The 15,361-nt window shown below is 43.3% G+C and overlaps 1 protein-coding gene across 7 annotated transcripts in view; it reads right to left on the bottom strand.

The window, feature by feature from the left end:
• The window catches only part of FHOD3 (formin homology 2 domain containing 3), a 468,838-nt gene that overhangs the window by 407,932 nt on the left and 45,545 nt on the right, over nucleotides 1–15,361 (bottom strand). For all 7 annotated transcript variants that reach the window (XM_060613641.3, XM_060613642.3, XM_060613644.3 and 4 more), the window contains exon 2: nucleotides 1,241–1,347. In XM_060613641.3, the coding sequence (XP_060469624.2) occupies nucleotides 1,241–1,347 (107 nt within the window). The remainder of the gene's footprint in view (nucleotides 1–1,240; nucleotides 1,348–15,361) is intronic.

Genomic DNA, 15,361 nt, shown 5'->3' with positions numbered 1-15,361 from the left:
CATCTGGCTGTAATCTATTTTTAACTTGGGCAAGGCAGCTTCAGAGCAACTTCTGCAGAGATCCTCGAACACCAGATTAATACAGCTAAGCATTATTTGGAAGCAACAAAAAATCTCTGGAGGTTTCTAAGGAGGAAGGTGATGAAATCAAAGATATACTTGATTCTGAGTGGATGAGAACAGAAAGGAAGGCAGGGGGCCCCAATCAAAAGGCTATTTCAATAACCTCATAAATACAGGAATAGCTGACCATATGTTCATATTCCTATGGTGATTTTACTTTCTGTACACATCTCTGATTTTTTTATTGTTGTATTCAGATTCACAGCAATCACAAGTATTAAGCATTCTAAATGTAAGCTGAAAATAACTTGATGTTGATTAACATAATTACTAATTATTTTCCCCACTGTGATGAGTTCAAAAGATGATATAGGAGAAAATAAACTACTAGGGCATCTTCCAAGGAAACTAAATACCCAGAAAGATATTAAAAACAATGCTTAAAATAGTTGTCAAACTACTAAAATCTAGAAAATATTAATTTAATTCTATCTGGCTTAAAAAAAAAAAAAACAAGTTAGGGGCACCTGGGTGGCTCAGTCTGGTCCTTGATTTCCGCTCAGGTCATGATCTCACAGTTTCACGGTTTCGAGCCCCACATCAGGCTCTGTGCTGATAGCATGGAGCCTGCTTGGGATTCTCTCTCTTCTTTCTCTGCCCCTCTCCTGCTCATGCTCTCCCTTTCTCTCAAAATAGAAAAATAAACTTAGAAAAAACTTACAAGCCGCTTAACTAAACTACGCCAGAAATTATCCTGCCCCTGAGTGGCCTCATCAAGAAGAGTAACTCAAAAGGGGCGCCTGGGTGGCTCAGTCGGTTAAGCGGCCGACTTCGGCTCAGGTCATGATCTCGCGGTCCGTGAGTTCGAGCCCCGCGTCGGGCTCTGTGCTGACAGCTCAGAGCCTGGAGCCTGTTTCAGATTCTGTGTCTCCCTCTCTCTGACCCTCCCCCATTCATGCTCTGTCTCTCCCTGTCTCAAAAATAAATAAAACGTTAAAAAAAAAATTAAAAAAAAAAAAAAGAAGAGTAACTCAAAATACAAAAGGGTTTGCAAATACTACTGGTCAGTCACTTGCATCTCCCTTCTTTTGCCTGACTGTGAGTGAAGAGACCGTCAAAGCCATGGTGGAATCTTGGAAAGTTGGGACTAGTCAGCAGGGACAACCGTCGCTCTTACCCAGCATCATCCTGGAAGCCTTCCAGCTCGTCCCGCTGCTCTGCCAGGGTGGATTCCAAGTCCAGGTAGGCGCCATTGTGGGAGAGCTGTAGCGTGCAGTCGTCGAGCTGCAAGAGAAAGAGCCTTTAAGCCCAACCTCCTCCTGGGATGGGGACTTTGTATGGAGAAATCACTTCACATTGCCCTCATGTGTCTTTTGAAATCAAGCATTATTCTGAAATTTGGATCATAACTTGGAGAGGTTATGTGTTAGTACAAACAAATTGGGAGCAAACTCCATTGTGAGTAGACAGAAATAACACCTATTGAGGGAGTGGCACTGACACGGTCTGGTAGATGTGGACAGAGGAGGAGAAGGAGCCCTCTGGTGCCAGTGTCACTTTCCACTCTGAGGGCCACAGGAATAGCCATGGAGGATGTGCCGCGTGGAAACCAAAATCATAATGCTGATGTGACCACAGATTAAGAGTCACAGAACATGTCATTTCCTTTGATTGAGTGAGAAGCCTGCTCATTCAGATTCTATGGTCATACCTGGCACATTACGATGAGTAGTTGCTCAATAAGCATTTTTACAGTTGAAATAAAAGAGCCATTCTCCACGTGAATGACAGCCGATCCAAAATACAACGTACCGAAGAAGACATTAGGTGCCTTTGTTACTAGTCTAATTTTTTTCAACTTATTTAACACTTACATGTTGTTAATTATGTTCCATATACAATTCTAAGTATTTTACATATATTACATCATCGGATGCTCACACAAACCCTATCCATTTCTATTGTCATCCCCCTTTAACGATGAGGAAACTAAGGCACAGACAGAGATTGTTATGTGCCCAGGGTCACAACAGGTAAATGGTAGAGCTGGGATTTGGATGCTTACTTCGAGGCCATGCTCTCGATCACTACGCCACTCTGCATCCTTCTATGGCCACAAACCTACAGAGGACTTGAAAATATCATGTTTGTGGGGCACCTGGGTGGCTCAGTCACTTAAGCATCTGACTCTTGATTTCAGCTCAGGTCATGATCTCATGGTTCGTGAGTTCGAGCCTCACATCGGGCTCTGTGCTGACAGCGTGGAACCTGCTTGGGATTCTCTTTCTCTTTCTCTCTCTCTCTCTCTCTCTCTCTCTCTCTCTCTCTCTCTCCCCCCTTCCCTGACTTATGCACTCTAAATAAATAAATAAATAAATAATAAATAAACAAATAAATAAATATTTTTTAACTTTAAAAAACATAAAAAGAAATTCAAAAAGACAACACCACACTTGCAAAATGTAGTTTATGTCATCTCAGTGTTCTGGTATAGCCAAGACAATGCCACAGGTGTGCCAACCCCATTCCCTTTTCCTCCTGGGCACAGAGAACACATATCCCAGCCTACAGTTGGGCTAACGGCCATGTAACTGAGTACCAACCAATGGAATTTCAGTGAAAGTAAAAAGGGCCCCCAACAGGCCGGCCTTAGCACCCCTGCACATCCACCTTTCTTCTCTTGCCTTTGGCCGGATGCAGAGAAGCCAGAGGAGGACTCCAAAGTCTAGAAACCAGCAGCGCTCCGGACAGGAGGAGCACCGGTTCCTTAATCACCGCGTGGAAGAGAGCGTTCTGTCGCCCAGCATCCACTAGCCATCCTGGCTGATGACAAGAGCCAGACAAGAGCCTTCGCTGTGATAAATCATGCAGATTTTGAGGTTGCTGCAGCAGCCAGCATTACAGGACATTTAGAAGGATCGATACACTTAAAATACAGGAAAATATTTTACTAAAGATGAACATTATGAGGAAATCCAACTTCATGCTTGATTTCCTGGGCTGTAAGGGTGGTTCTCAATATTCATCTACCTGATGAGCCGAGGCTCTTATTCCAAAATGACAAGAGATTGGGGGAAAGTGAAGGCAAGTATTTAGCTACTTTAAAACATCTAGATAAATGCCTGGTAATCCTCCCACTATAAGTGAGATTTCAAACAAGGAATTAGGAATTAGTCTCTTTTGATGGAAAAGCTTTGCTCATTATCCTCGACAAGAGAAAGGTAGGCTGTCGACTTGTCTAGAATTGGCATCTGTAACAGGCTGCTGATTCTTGTAGAGACCCCACGGCTCCTGTTCCTAGTTATCCTCAACAGAATGAAAGGAATTTGTTTTTTATTATTTGTAAGAAATACCCACCTAAATCATTTGAAGGGGTTAATCCTATTCGATTCACTTATTTTATTTCTCCAATAACAAACTGCCCCTCATAACTACACAAGGCCTGCTGGTGAGGTTCAGCATTCTTAACTGGCATTTTACAGATAGATCATCTGATCCGAAAAAGAATTCAACCCCAAGGATCAAGTTGGCCAAACTCACTGTATTGTGGCATGAGAGGCGCGCCCAGGGTTTAGGGGAAACACGCAGAAAAACCGCCTCCCCCAGCCTGCGGAAGAGGCAGACAGGAAGGATTTCCTGCAGAAGGCATCTCCTGGGTCAAGGGTCTCCTGTGGACTGAAATCAGACTTGATCACTCCTAGATGGAAAATTCCATCAGAAATTGAACCTATTAACACTAAACCATGTGTCGAGCTAGAATCACTGCAGCTCAGTCTTGCTTCGACCTCCTACTGATGTTAACTAAGAAGACTTACTTAGTCTGTCCTGTTGGGAGGACCAACACTTGTGCTTGTCTTTAATCCCACTTCTAATCAACAGACCAGAAGATGGGGATAAGGAAAGCCCTGTAAGCCATAACAATTTCTTTTGCCTCAGCCCCCGGAAATGTGTGAGTCCAGAGAAAGAGGCTTTTGGATAAAGAGTTTCTGCTTCTCCTCAAGGGGGTGTGAGTCATTCAGAGGCTGGGGTCCACACTCAGGCCAGACAGACAGAACAAAGTCAGAGAGGAAGCGTGCTCTGGTGTGGAAAGATGCAGAACGTGCACATGTATGTGGTATAAATACTCCCACCATGGCCGGTTTCAAGCCACCAAGGTGAAGTCACTGAGTGTGGAGTTGGAAAAAGAGACATAGCACCCCACCATTATACAGTATTTTCACCACAGAGTTACAAGAGATGTCAGGAACCTCGAATGCATGGGTAGCAGTACAATATAATCAAACCATCAAGAAGTGACATTTTGAGTATTTATTACCTTTGTTTCGAAGAGAACTTATTTTAATTGTACATTTACATAATTTCTTTTCTAATAATGGCTACACTCAACAATGCGCTCACAAAATTCCCCAGAAGTGATCTCTCAGCCCCCTCCGGCCACCCGGGCCAGCTCCAGCATACACGGCTTGTGGCCCTCCCGCTCATTCAGTTGGGGCACCTAGCATGGAGAGAGCAGGGAGGACCCTGTGCTGGCTTTCACCCCACCCAGCCCTATGCTGATCTCCTCAGTGGGGGCAGAGGCAGGGCTCCCCTGCCACCAGCAGATACAGCCCCATTCTTACTGGCCACCGTGGCCACTTTGCACATCCTCTCCATCCCACACCTTCTGACTTTATTCTCAGGAGCCTGAGATGAATACGAAGACCTGGTTTTCTTCATTCACCTTCACCCTGGCCCACCGAGTATCTGCCTCGGACGCTCCCGGCCAGCCTGGAACCACAGCAGAACATCCCACAATCTCCCAGCCTCTGACAACAGAATCCCAAACGCTTAGCCGGACTGCCTGTTCTCATCATCCCTCTCCTCACATTCAGGGCATCATTACTACCCTTTCCATAGTTCCATTTTAACAAAATTATATGTCAGCCACGGGCTGGGCACCAAGGAACACATAAACGCTTCCTCCCCTTAAAGATCATTCTATGGAGTAAATATAACACACAAATAGAACGCAGGAGAGAATAAAAAGCCATTTAAACCAACTGTTATAATGTGTGGACGTTCATCCTCAGTCGTATTCCTTCTCTATAATTAGCAGCCACGGGCTCCCGGGACCCAAGCAGCCTCCATAGAAATGCCCCAGTCCTCCCTCCAGAAGAAAGGCTGCCATTACTTCCTAAGCCAGTGTCACAACCCTGCTCCCCTAATTAACAGATGGGCAATTTGTGCTAGTGAATTTAACTAAAATGGAAAAGATGAACGTGTGCCTTTTAATCTGTCAGGAAGTGTATGCTACAGGAAAGGGTCAACGTCAGACATCTCAGCCTTTAGCAAGTGGGATACACGTGCACAACGGGGGTCCCCACAGCACAGGTGGCCTGTGAAGATACCACACAAGTCAACACACACTGCCCGCTCCATTCCATAACACAAGCCCCACCTCAACAGTGCACCCGAGACACATGAGATTAATATTTAAACCATCACATGAGCCAAGGAGTAATAATAAAGGGCTTCTGGGCTGGACAGACACACTGAAACGGTAAAATCCCCTAAATGCTTTAAGGGGGTCAGCTTCGGGTATCACTTTAAAAGCAAACTGATAAGTAAACGCAAATGAACTCTTCGATCTGGTCAGGGATAACGAAGGGCCAGTTACAAAAGAACACAACAACGTGAATGGGGAGTGAGTGGAGGTTCATTCCGACCTGGAGATTCTCAAGATTCAGACGAGGGGCGCCTGGGTGGCTCAACTGGTTAAGCCTCCAACTTCAGCTCAGGTCATGATCTCACGGTTCGTGAGTTTGAGCCCCGCATCGGGCCCTGGGCTGACAGCTCAGAGCCTGGAGCCTGCTTCAGATTCTGTGTCTCCCTCTCTCTCTCTCTCTCTGTCCCTCCCCCACTCGTGTTCTGTCTCTGTCTCTCAAAAATAAATAAACATTAAAAAAATTAAAAAAAAAAAAAAGATTCAGACGGAACCATCCAAACTTTGCCTACACAGTGGAGGACTCAGACACCTCCCTGAAACACCACTTCTTGACAGGGATCCTCAATTCCTACTAACCCCAAGGCAACCTGATCCCCATCCTTGGCCGCTCATGTCAACTGGCTTCCTGAATGACTTAAGGGCCCTGGAATTTCCTGACTCCAACAATTTTCATGTCAACCCTGATCCCCCGGGCAGCATGTCCCCTGCACTCCTTCCTTGGCTCTGGGGGCAGAGTGGCCAGGACACTGCCGGGCACTTCAGGACATAAGACAAAGCAGGGAGCCCTGTGGGAAGATAATGTTACAGGGCTGTTCCAGAAGTGCGGCCGTTAGGGAAGTCGAGTGGCAGGGACGGTGGTGTGACAGGAAAACTTTAGATCGGGCTGCAGGCTATAAATCTGTGGCCAGGATTCTGGGGGGGTGGGAGGGCGGGCGGGGTGCTCAGGAGGGAGTCGGTCACAGAGCCACAAGAGGGGCCCTTCCAAATATCCTGGAATTTTGTGTCACTCCACCTTGACAAACCATTAAAACAGGCCCTCCACACCTTACAGACAGGTGGCCCAAGGTCACTCGGGTTCTTTGGATTATTCCTACAGAGACAGTGCATTCAAAAAGAAAAGGCAGACTCACCACCCTGGAAAAAACACAAAAAAAGAAATAAAACATCTAAAACAAGGCTGATGTCACGTCTCAATCTGTATAATCTTTTCTTTCATTAATCCAGCGAAGTGGCATATTACTGGGGGAGCTTAATGATTACCTGGGTTTGGCAGCGGGTCTCCAGTGATCCTTAGCGTAGGCAATAAAATAGATTTGCATGGAACTGTTCTATAAATATACACAAGGGGTTATCCTTGAAGCTAAGTTTGGTAATAGTTCAGAAGCGGGAACACATACACTGATTTTTAAGAGAAAAAAAAAACAAAGAAAATCCAAAATATCATTTGTTAATGTCATTTCATTGGTTTCCTCCCGTCCTTGGATCCACACCACTTACAAGATGATTTTGTGGCTCCTTCCATGGAGAGGTGGATTCCTTCTCTACTAGACTCTGGGTTGGCCTGTGTATTGCTTTGGCCAACACAGTAGCAAATGTGACATGGTAGAGACTTGAAAAATACTTGTTCCCCTGGGGCTGTCCTCGCTTAGTGCTCTTGGAACTCTGCCAGCACACGAAGAAGCCAGGGTTAGCCAGCCTCCAGGATGTCTGTCTGTTCCTGCTGCCCCTGCCGACATCCTGCCAACTGCCACACGCTGAGGCCAATAGGGATCAGCAAGCCTCCAGATGACCCACCAGCTGATGACAGACACAAGAGAGCCCAGCAGGTGTCAGCCAAACTGGCCCAAACTGGAAGAACCACCCAGTAGACCCACAGACTCAGAAGCAACATCTTATGATTGCTGTTTTAGGTCAATTTCCTCTTCCCGTGAGACAGCCACCTCAACCCACAGCAGACACGCAGCCCCCAGGGAATGAAACTTCACACTTGAAGTGCTTAGTGCCCAGACCAGTGGTGGGTGAGAAGCTCACTCCACCAAGGTGCCCAAAGAACACACCAGGACACTGCCAGCTCAATGAAGGAATGCCACCATCATGCCCAGCCCTCAGATGCCACAAATCATGCATGTCCTTCCTGGAGCCCCTACCGGGGACAGAGGACAACAGCAGGTGCCTGGCGGAAAGGCCTGGAGCATCAGAGAGTGGAGAGTAGTCAGCTGTGAACCCCTCCCAGGGAGGGAAGGGGGCAGCAAAAGGCAAAATGATGCATGAGCTGTGGTTCCAAGCCTCTAGAGCGTGTTCCATCATCCCATTGTACAAAATGCACATTCGAAGAGAAAAGTATGAAGCCTTTCAAGATGGCAGCTGCAAGCACAGGGCCCTTCTGACCGCACTGGTCACACACCCACAAAGCTGGCCCCACTACTGGCTCAGAAATGAAGCGTGGCTGTGGGTCCCGTCTCTCTCCAGCACGGTTGACTGTGGGCCCCCTGGATGCCCCACTTTGAGGCTCCTCCCAGCACTAAGAGCAGTACAAAGGCTGTCAGCACGTTTCCATTGGTCAGTTCTAAGAGCACTACACCCGTTTCGCCCTCAAATGTCGCATCTGTTACTACAAAGCTTGTGGCTTCCTTAAACTTTATGGCTCCTTCCAAAGACAGCAAAGACAAGGAACTGGACTCAGGTGACAAGCAAAAAAAGTTAGAGAAGAGAGCCTTCCCATAAGCAGTGCCCCATGATCCTTTCACAATTTTTTAATAAAACCTGCACAAAACCCTGGCTCAGCCATTCAAGCATCTGTGGGCTGTGGCTCCCCCATAACCCATACGGACCGCTGCAAAGGGACAAGATGGGGGGGCACGCACGTTGTGGCTGCCCTCTGTCATTTCCTAAGATGGATAGCGAGGACACGGCATGCATTTCATTGTCCTTCAGACTGTACAAACCTTTCACATTTATTCCTTTGTATATATAAGACATTTCACAATGAAAAATGATTAGTTTCATCTAAAGACATCATTTTACATATTTAAAAAATACAAGTAACGTTGGTCCGTCTTCCTACAGAAAGGCCAAATGAAACTGATTTCCATGATATCAGAAAACAGGTCCTGCTCGCCAGCCCCAACAAATCCTTTTCAAACTTTTAAATCCCTAGGTGCCCATTTAATTTATTCAGAACAACAAATACATCACAGGTATTTTAATAAATGTTTTAGGGTAAAGTACAAGGATATTTTTGAAGATCCAGCCTATATGGATGATGAAGTAATATGAACATATTTACTTGGAAAGAGGCTGGATTTTACTTCCTCAGAAACCTTTAGTAAGTTATGTTATTTGTGGCCACCAACTACAGCAAGAGAAGCAATGTCCTGAAATTGATTTAGGCAGTTTCCAAATCAAGCCTCCGATTTCTATTTAAGTCAACAAAACTGTACAGCTCACTAACCAAAGGCAAGGGCTTCTGCCAAAGTCTACAAGAAAGACAAAGGCAAGATTTCTCCCATTAAGAGCTTAAACTGAGGCGGTGTGATAATCTGGTAAATATTTGAATTATTTTCAAAGACCTTTTTATCATTAAATAAATAACCAATAATGCATTAAACTTCTCTCCTGAAGAGGCTGGAATATTTACTTATGTTTACAGGTGCCTTTTTCCGTTTTGTTTCACTTCAGTCCATTTGAAAACCCGTATCAGTGCTACATTCCAGGATTATTATTGATCCATTATCACTCTTCCATTCCCTAATGCAGATTAATAATCCTTTCCCGAGCTCATTCTCCATGCATGAGAATGACGTGGCATTCTCATGGCATGGTGCCACGTCCCGGGGAGCCGACCATGATTATGGCAGTCCAGGGAGCACTCACCCACTGTAGCTGGGACTGGTTCCTGAACAGCTGGTGGGAGTTCAGGGAAATGAGGACAATGCGTTAGTCACCTTTGTTGTGTCTGTTCTTGTTTTCATGGCGGGACAAGTTTGGGGAGCAGGGAGCTGAAGTTTGCAAAAGCCCTGATGCGGGAGGAGTGTGAGTAGTCAGAACACTGAAAGAAGAAAGGCCAGGACTGTGGAAGAGGAATCGTCCTGGCCACAGGAGATTTTAGACTTGATTCTAGGAAAACAAGAAGCCGTGAAAGGGTTGTAAATGGATGCCCACAGGACCAGCTTTGCAGTGTGGGGACAGAAGGGAGAAGACAAGTGAAAATGCCACTGCAGGAATTGAGGGGCAATTTGAAGGGGCGATGGACAGTGGTGGAAGCTGTGGTGATGGACAGAGGAGAAAGGAGAGGGCTGATTTAGGCCAAGAGAGGGAAGAGAGAAGGAAAAGCCAGAGAGACATGGGGATTGATCAGGTGTGGTATATCCAACAGAGAGAAGCAAAATCTTGAGTTTCCTGCTGGAGCAAATTAATATATATTAGTGATACCTTTCACAAACATGAGAAACATTAGCCAAAAGCTGTTGGGGGCAGGGAGACAGGATAACATTGGGATTTCTGTTAACATGTCTAAAACGACTAGAGGTGCTGAGTAGAGAAATCAATTTTGGGAGGTTTGGGCCTAAATACAAACATGGCAGATGAAATCTCACAAACCACTGGTGTACCTAAAGATTACAGCTTTTTGTGTCTTCAAGATCTGCAATGCTATTCCCTTTTCATTCCTGATATTGCTAATTTGTGCTTTCCTCCCGTTTTTCTCTAACAGTTTAGGAGAGGACCCTCATTCATCTATTAGTCTTTTCAAAGAACCAAGGTTTCATTATGTTGCTTTTCCACCATTTTGGTTTTTTTTTAATTTTTTTTTTTTAACGTTTATTTATTTTTGAGACAGAGAGAGACAGAGCATGAACGGGGGAGGGGCAGAGAGAGAGGGAGACACAGAATCGGAAACAGGCTCCAGGCTCTGAGCCATCAGCCCAGAGCCCGACGCGGGGCTCGAACTCACGGACCGCGAGATCGTGACCTGAGCCGAAGTTGGACGCTTAACCGACTGAGCCACCCAGGCGCCCCATTTTTTTTTTTAATTTTTTTTTTTAACGTTTATTTATTTTTGAGACAGAGAGAGACAGAGCATGAACGGGGGAGGGGCAGAGAGAGAGGGAGCATTTTGGTTTTTTTAATCTCATTAATTTCCTTCCTTCTACATTCTTTGTGTTTAATATGCTGCTTTGTTCTAACATCTAAAATCTTTACAATTTTCAGTCTTTCTTCTTTTCAACTATGTGCATTTTAGACTCTAATTTTCTTCTAAGTTGGGTTTAGCTACAGCCCACAATATCTGATATGCCCTATTTTCACTCTCTCCAGTCCACAGTATTTTCTAAATTCCACTGGGATTTCTTCTTTGATCCATGGGTTATTTAGAAATGTGTTACATACTTCCCAAATATTTAAGGATTTTCAAGTATTTTTTTTTTTATTGCTGATCTCCAGCTTAATTTCTCTGCAGTCAGCAAATATACTCTGATTTCAATTCTTTGAAATTTCTTGAAACTCATTTTATGGCCCGGTAAATGGAAAAGACATGTCCTCAACAGCTACATGTTTGTTACGCGGGATTCTCAGATTTCTCTCCACGCTGCTTTTAACTATCTGTGAATGTTTCTTTTTTTCCTTTTAATTCAATCAACATTGGATTGATTGATTGATTGGTTGATATTTCCTAGTGACCTGAAAATCTGAGCAGTATGAGATTTCCTCCTTTTCTCCAGTAATGTTGCTCACCTTAAACATTACGCCATCTGTTACCAGGACAGCCACACCACTTCTCTGACATTAGGGCCGTGTGGCTTATCTTCTTCCAGTGTTTTACTTACAACATTTGGGGCCCATATATTTAAGACGTGTCTCTTTTAAGAAGAACATGAGTTTTGTTAATCCAATCTGATGATCTTAGTTTTTTTTTTTTTAATGTTTACTTTTATTTTTGAGAGAGAGAGACGGAGAGACAGAGCACGAGCAGGGGAGGGGCAGAGAGACGAGGCACAGAATCCGAAGCAGGCTCCAGGCTCCCGTCTGTCAGCACAGAGCCCGACGCGGGGCTTGAACTCAGGAACCATGAGATCATGACCTGAGCTGAAGCTGGACGCTTAACCAACTGAGCCACCCAGGTGCCCCTAGTGATTTTAGTTTTTTAATACAAGTATTTAATCAAAGTCTGTTAACCTAAAGTGATTGCTTGTATTTACGTTCAAATCTATATGTTCTAGTTTCCTTTTTCCTCCTTTTTCGCCATATGTTGGGTTAATCTACTATTCTTTATTATTCCATATTTCCTTTCAATTTCTTTTCTATTATTCCATTCATTCTTAGCTGCCCCCTCATTTATTATTTTAGTAATTTACCCTACAGATGATCACATGGCTTCCTGAAATCAGAAGTAACCTACTAAAAATGAGCATTATCACGTCCCAATTTAAGGGCACTAGACTATTTTAGTATGGTCTAGACCTTTTGAGATACTGAGAAATGTATTTTGAACCCCATGACATAGCATTGTTTTGAGCAGTCAATATTCATTGAAATTTACCCACATATTTACCTCTTCTCTCGCACTTCATTCCTTCCTGCCGTTCTGTGCTCCCATCTGTGACAATTTCTTTCTGCCTGAAGAACTCTCTTTAGTATCTCATTAGTGAAAGTATGCTGGCAACAAATTTCTTCAGTGCCTACTGTCTAGAAACATCCTTACATTACCTCCATTGTTAGGGTAACTGCTTTATTGAGATGTAAGTCACATACCATATAACTCAGTTACAGTGTACAATTCCCCGGCTTCTAGTACATTCACAGCCTCGTGCCTCCATCACAACAATTTTAGAATATTTTCATCACCCAAACAAGAAACCACATATCCATGAGCAGTAACTCTTCATTCCCACAATCACACTCCCATCTAGCCCCCAGAAACCACTAATCTACTTTCTGTCTTAAAGATTTATGGATTTATCTGCCTATTCTAGACCTTTCATATAAACAGAATCACACAATATGTAGTCTTTTGTGGCTGGCTTTTTTCACTTAGGGTAAAGTCTAAGATTCATCCCTATTATAGCATTTATCAGTACTGCCTTCCCTTTATTGCTAAATAATACTCCATTGTACGGATATGGCATATCTGATTTATTCATTCTTCAGTTGATGGACATCGGATTCTTTCCACTTTTTGGCTACTATAAATACTAATACAAACATTTAACTTTTTATAACATATAACTTTTTATATAGACACATGTTTTCATTTCTCTTGAGTATACTTTTTCAGAAATTGTCAGAGTGTTTTCCAAACAGGCTACACCATTTTACCTTCCCACCAGCAATGCATGAAGGTTCCAATTGCCAACACTTGTTTTCCACCAACACTTGTTTTCTTTTAGATTCTAGTCATCATAATGAGTGTGAGGTGGTATCTCATTGGCTTGATTTGTGTTTCATGAGCATCTTTTTATGTATTTATTATTGGTCATTTGTGGATCTTCCATGGAGAAATAGCTATTCAAATCCTTTACCCATTCTTTATTGGACTGTCTTTTTGTTGTTGAGTTATATATTCTGGATACAAGTCCTTTTTTGGAGATACAATTTGCAAAATGCTCTCCCAAACCATGGGTTGTCTTTTCACTTTCTCAATGATATCCTTGGAAGCACAAATGCTTTTAATTTTAATAAAATACAATTTGTTTTTTCTTTTGTTCTTGATACTTTTGGTTACCATATAACTTTCACTTGGAAAGATATTTTTGGAGGATACAGAATTCTGCATTAGCAATTACTTTCTTGGAGTACTAGCAAACTGTTACTCCAGTAACAGTTGAAACATCAGATGCCAATCTTACTGTTGTTCTTTTAAAGAGAATCTATTTTTCTTTTTATATATATATAATTTATTGTCATACTGGTTTCCATACAACACCCAGTGCTGATCCCAACAGGTGCCCTACTCAGTGCCCATCACCCACTTTACCCTTTCCCCCACCCCCCATCAACCCTCAGTTTGTTCTCAGTATTTAAGAGTCTCTTATGGTTTGCCTCCTTCCCTCTCTGTAACTAAGAGAGTCTATTTTTCACAGGCTGCATTTAATGTTCTCTTTGTCTTTAATTTCCATTAATTTTAATATGAAGTGCTTATGCGTGGTTTACCTTGTATTTATCTTACCTGAGGTTTATAGCACTTCCAGAACTTGTGGCCTGTTATCATTTTTTGGTCTTGGAAAATCTTCATCATTATCTCTTCAAATGTTGTTTCCGTCTCATTTTCCTTCTTCTCCCATTCTGGGACTTCAATGCATGTATCTTAGATCTGTGTAGTATATGCCTATTAGGTTCTTTTCTGAATTTTCCCTTTTTTGCTCTCCACAAATTGCTTTTAATGTCTTCTACTGAGCTATTCCAGGCCATTGACTTTCTCTTCACATGTGCCTAATCTTCAGTTGAACTCATCTACTCCGTTCTTAACTGTTTCATTTTTCATTTCTATAATTTCTACTTGCTTCTTTATATTATATACCCCTGCTGTATTTGCTTTGGTTAAAATTCTCCATCCTGCTTATTTTCTTGAGTGTATTTACCACAATTGTTTTAATGAACATACCTGATAACTCTAGGATCTGTATCACACATACAGATATTTCTATGATCCATGTCTGGATATACTTTGTATATTTTATTGACTGCAATCATTTTTTATGAAGAAACTTTAAGTCTCTGGGTGATATCTTTCTCCAGAGATGATTTTCCTTAGCTCTGGCAAGCTGCAGGAGTAGATGACCTTAATCCAATTAAGGATGGAGCTCACTCAGAACTGGGTTTCTGTCTTTGTAGGCCTAATCTGTTTTCAGTTAACCCTTACTTCTAGGAGTAATCTTTCAGTCTCGACTGAATACACAGAGTGTTTATTAATATCCATCTACTTCCATAAGCTCTGGGCTCTGTTTTCTTCTCCTCAGCACTAAGAAACTGTTCATGGCTTTCCTTGACTTCCCAGCCTCCTCTCAGTCACTTTCTGCTTGCCTTCATAGTCTCTGCACCTGCCACTGATGAACTGGTAAGTGCATCAAGGTGAAAAGCATGTCAGACTCATTGACTCTGACCTCAATGACTCTCCTTCCTCTCTGGGATCTTGGCTTCCCAAGTCCTGGCTGCCTTAAAAGCTCTCTGGGGCCTTCAAGGAGACGTTTTGTCTGCCTTATCTGGTTGTTGTGGATAGGAGTACTGGTCTGCCAGAAGCTAGTTCATTATAGTCAGAAGCAGAAGCCCAAACACCTAACCTTTAGTAGCTAAAAACATTTACTATTCACTTGACATGAATTAAGATGAGTTATTTAATCTTCACACCAGCTATGGGGAAGGTACTATTACTGTTCTTACTTTATAACATGTAAAACCATGGAGCACAAGTTCACAGAAAACTGTAACTTCACCAAACAGCTTGGCCAAGATTGCCAACTGAATCCAGTGGTAGCAACTGAAATCAGACAGCCTGATTCTGAGCCTATGTTCTTAGCTACAAGAGAATACAGAATGAGTTGGAAAGAAAGGCACAGGAGTAAGCCCTCCGAATTCCAACATTTAGAGATTGAGTCAAAGACAAGGAGACTGAGAGAGAGCAGCAGAGGGATGAGAGGAACACCAGGAAAAGCCCATCCCAAGTAGCAATTGGTCAACTGAGGGGCGCCTGGGTGGCTCAGTTGGTTGAGTGTCCAACTTTAGCTAGGGTCATGATCTCACGGTTCATGGGTTCGAGCCCCACGTCAGGCTCTGTACTGACAGTTCAGAGCCTGAATCCTGCCCCAGATTCTGTGTCTCCCT

This window comes from Panthera onca, chromosome D3 (genome assembly GCF_046562875.1).
Source record: "Panthera onca isolate mPanOnc1 chromosome D3, mPanOnc1 haplotype 2, whole genome shotgun sequence".
Classification (NCBI taxonomy): Eukaryota; Metazoa; Chordata; class Mammalia; order Carnivora; family Felidae; genus Panthera; species Panthera onca.
Note: the sequence above shows the minus strand (reverse complement) of the source record. Positions and strands in the feature narration are given on the sequence as shown.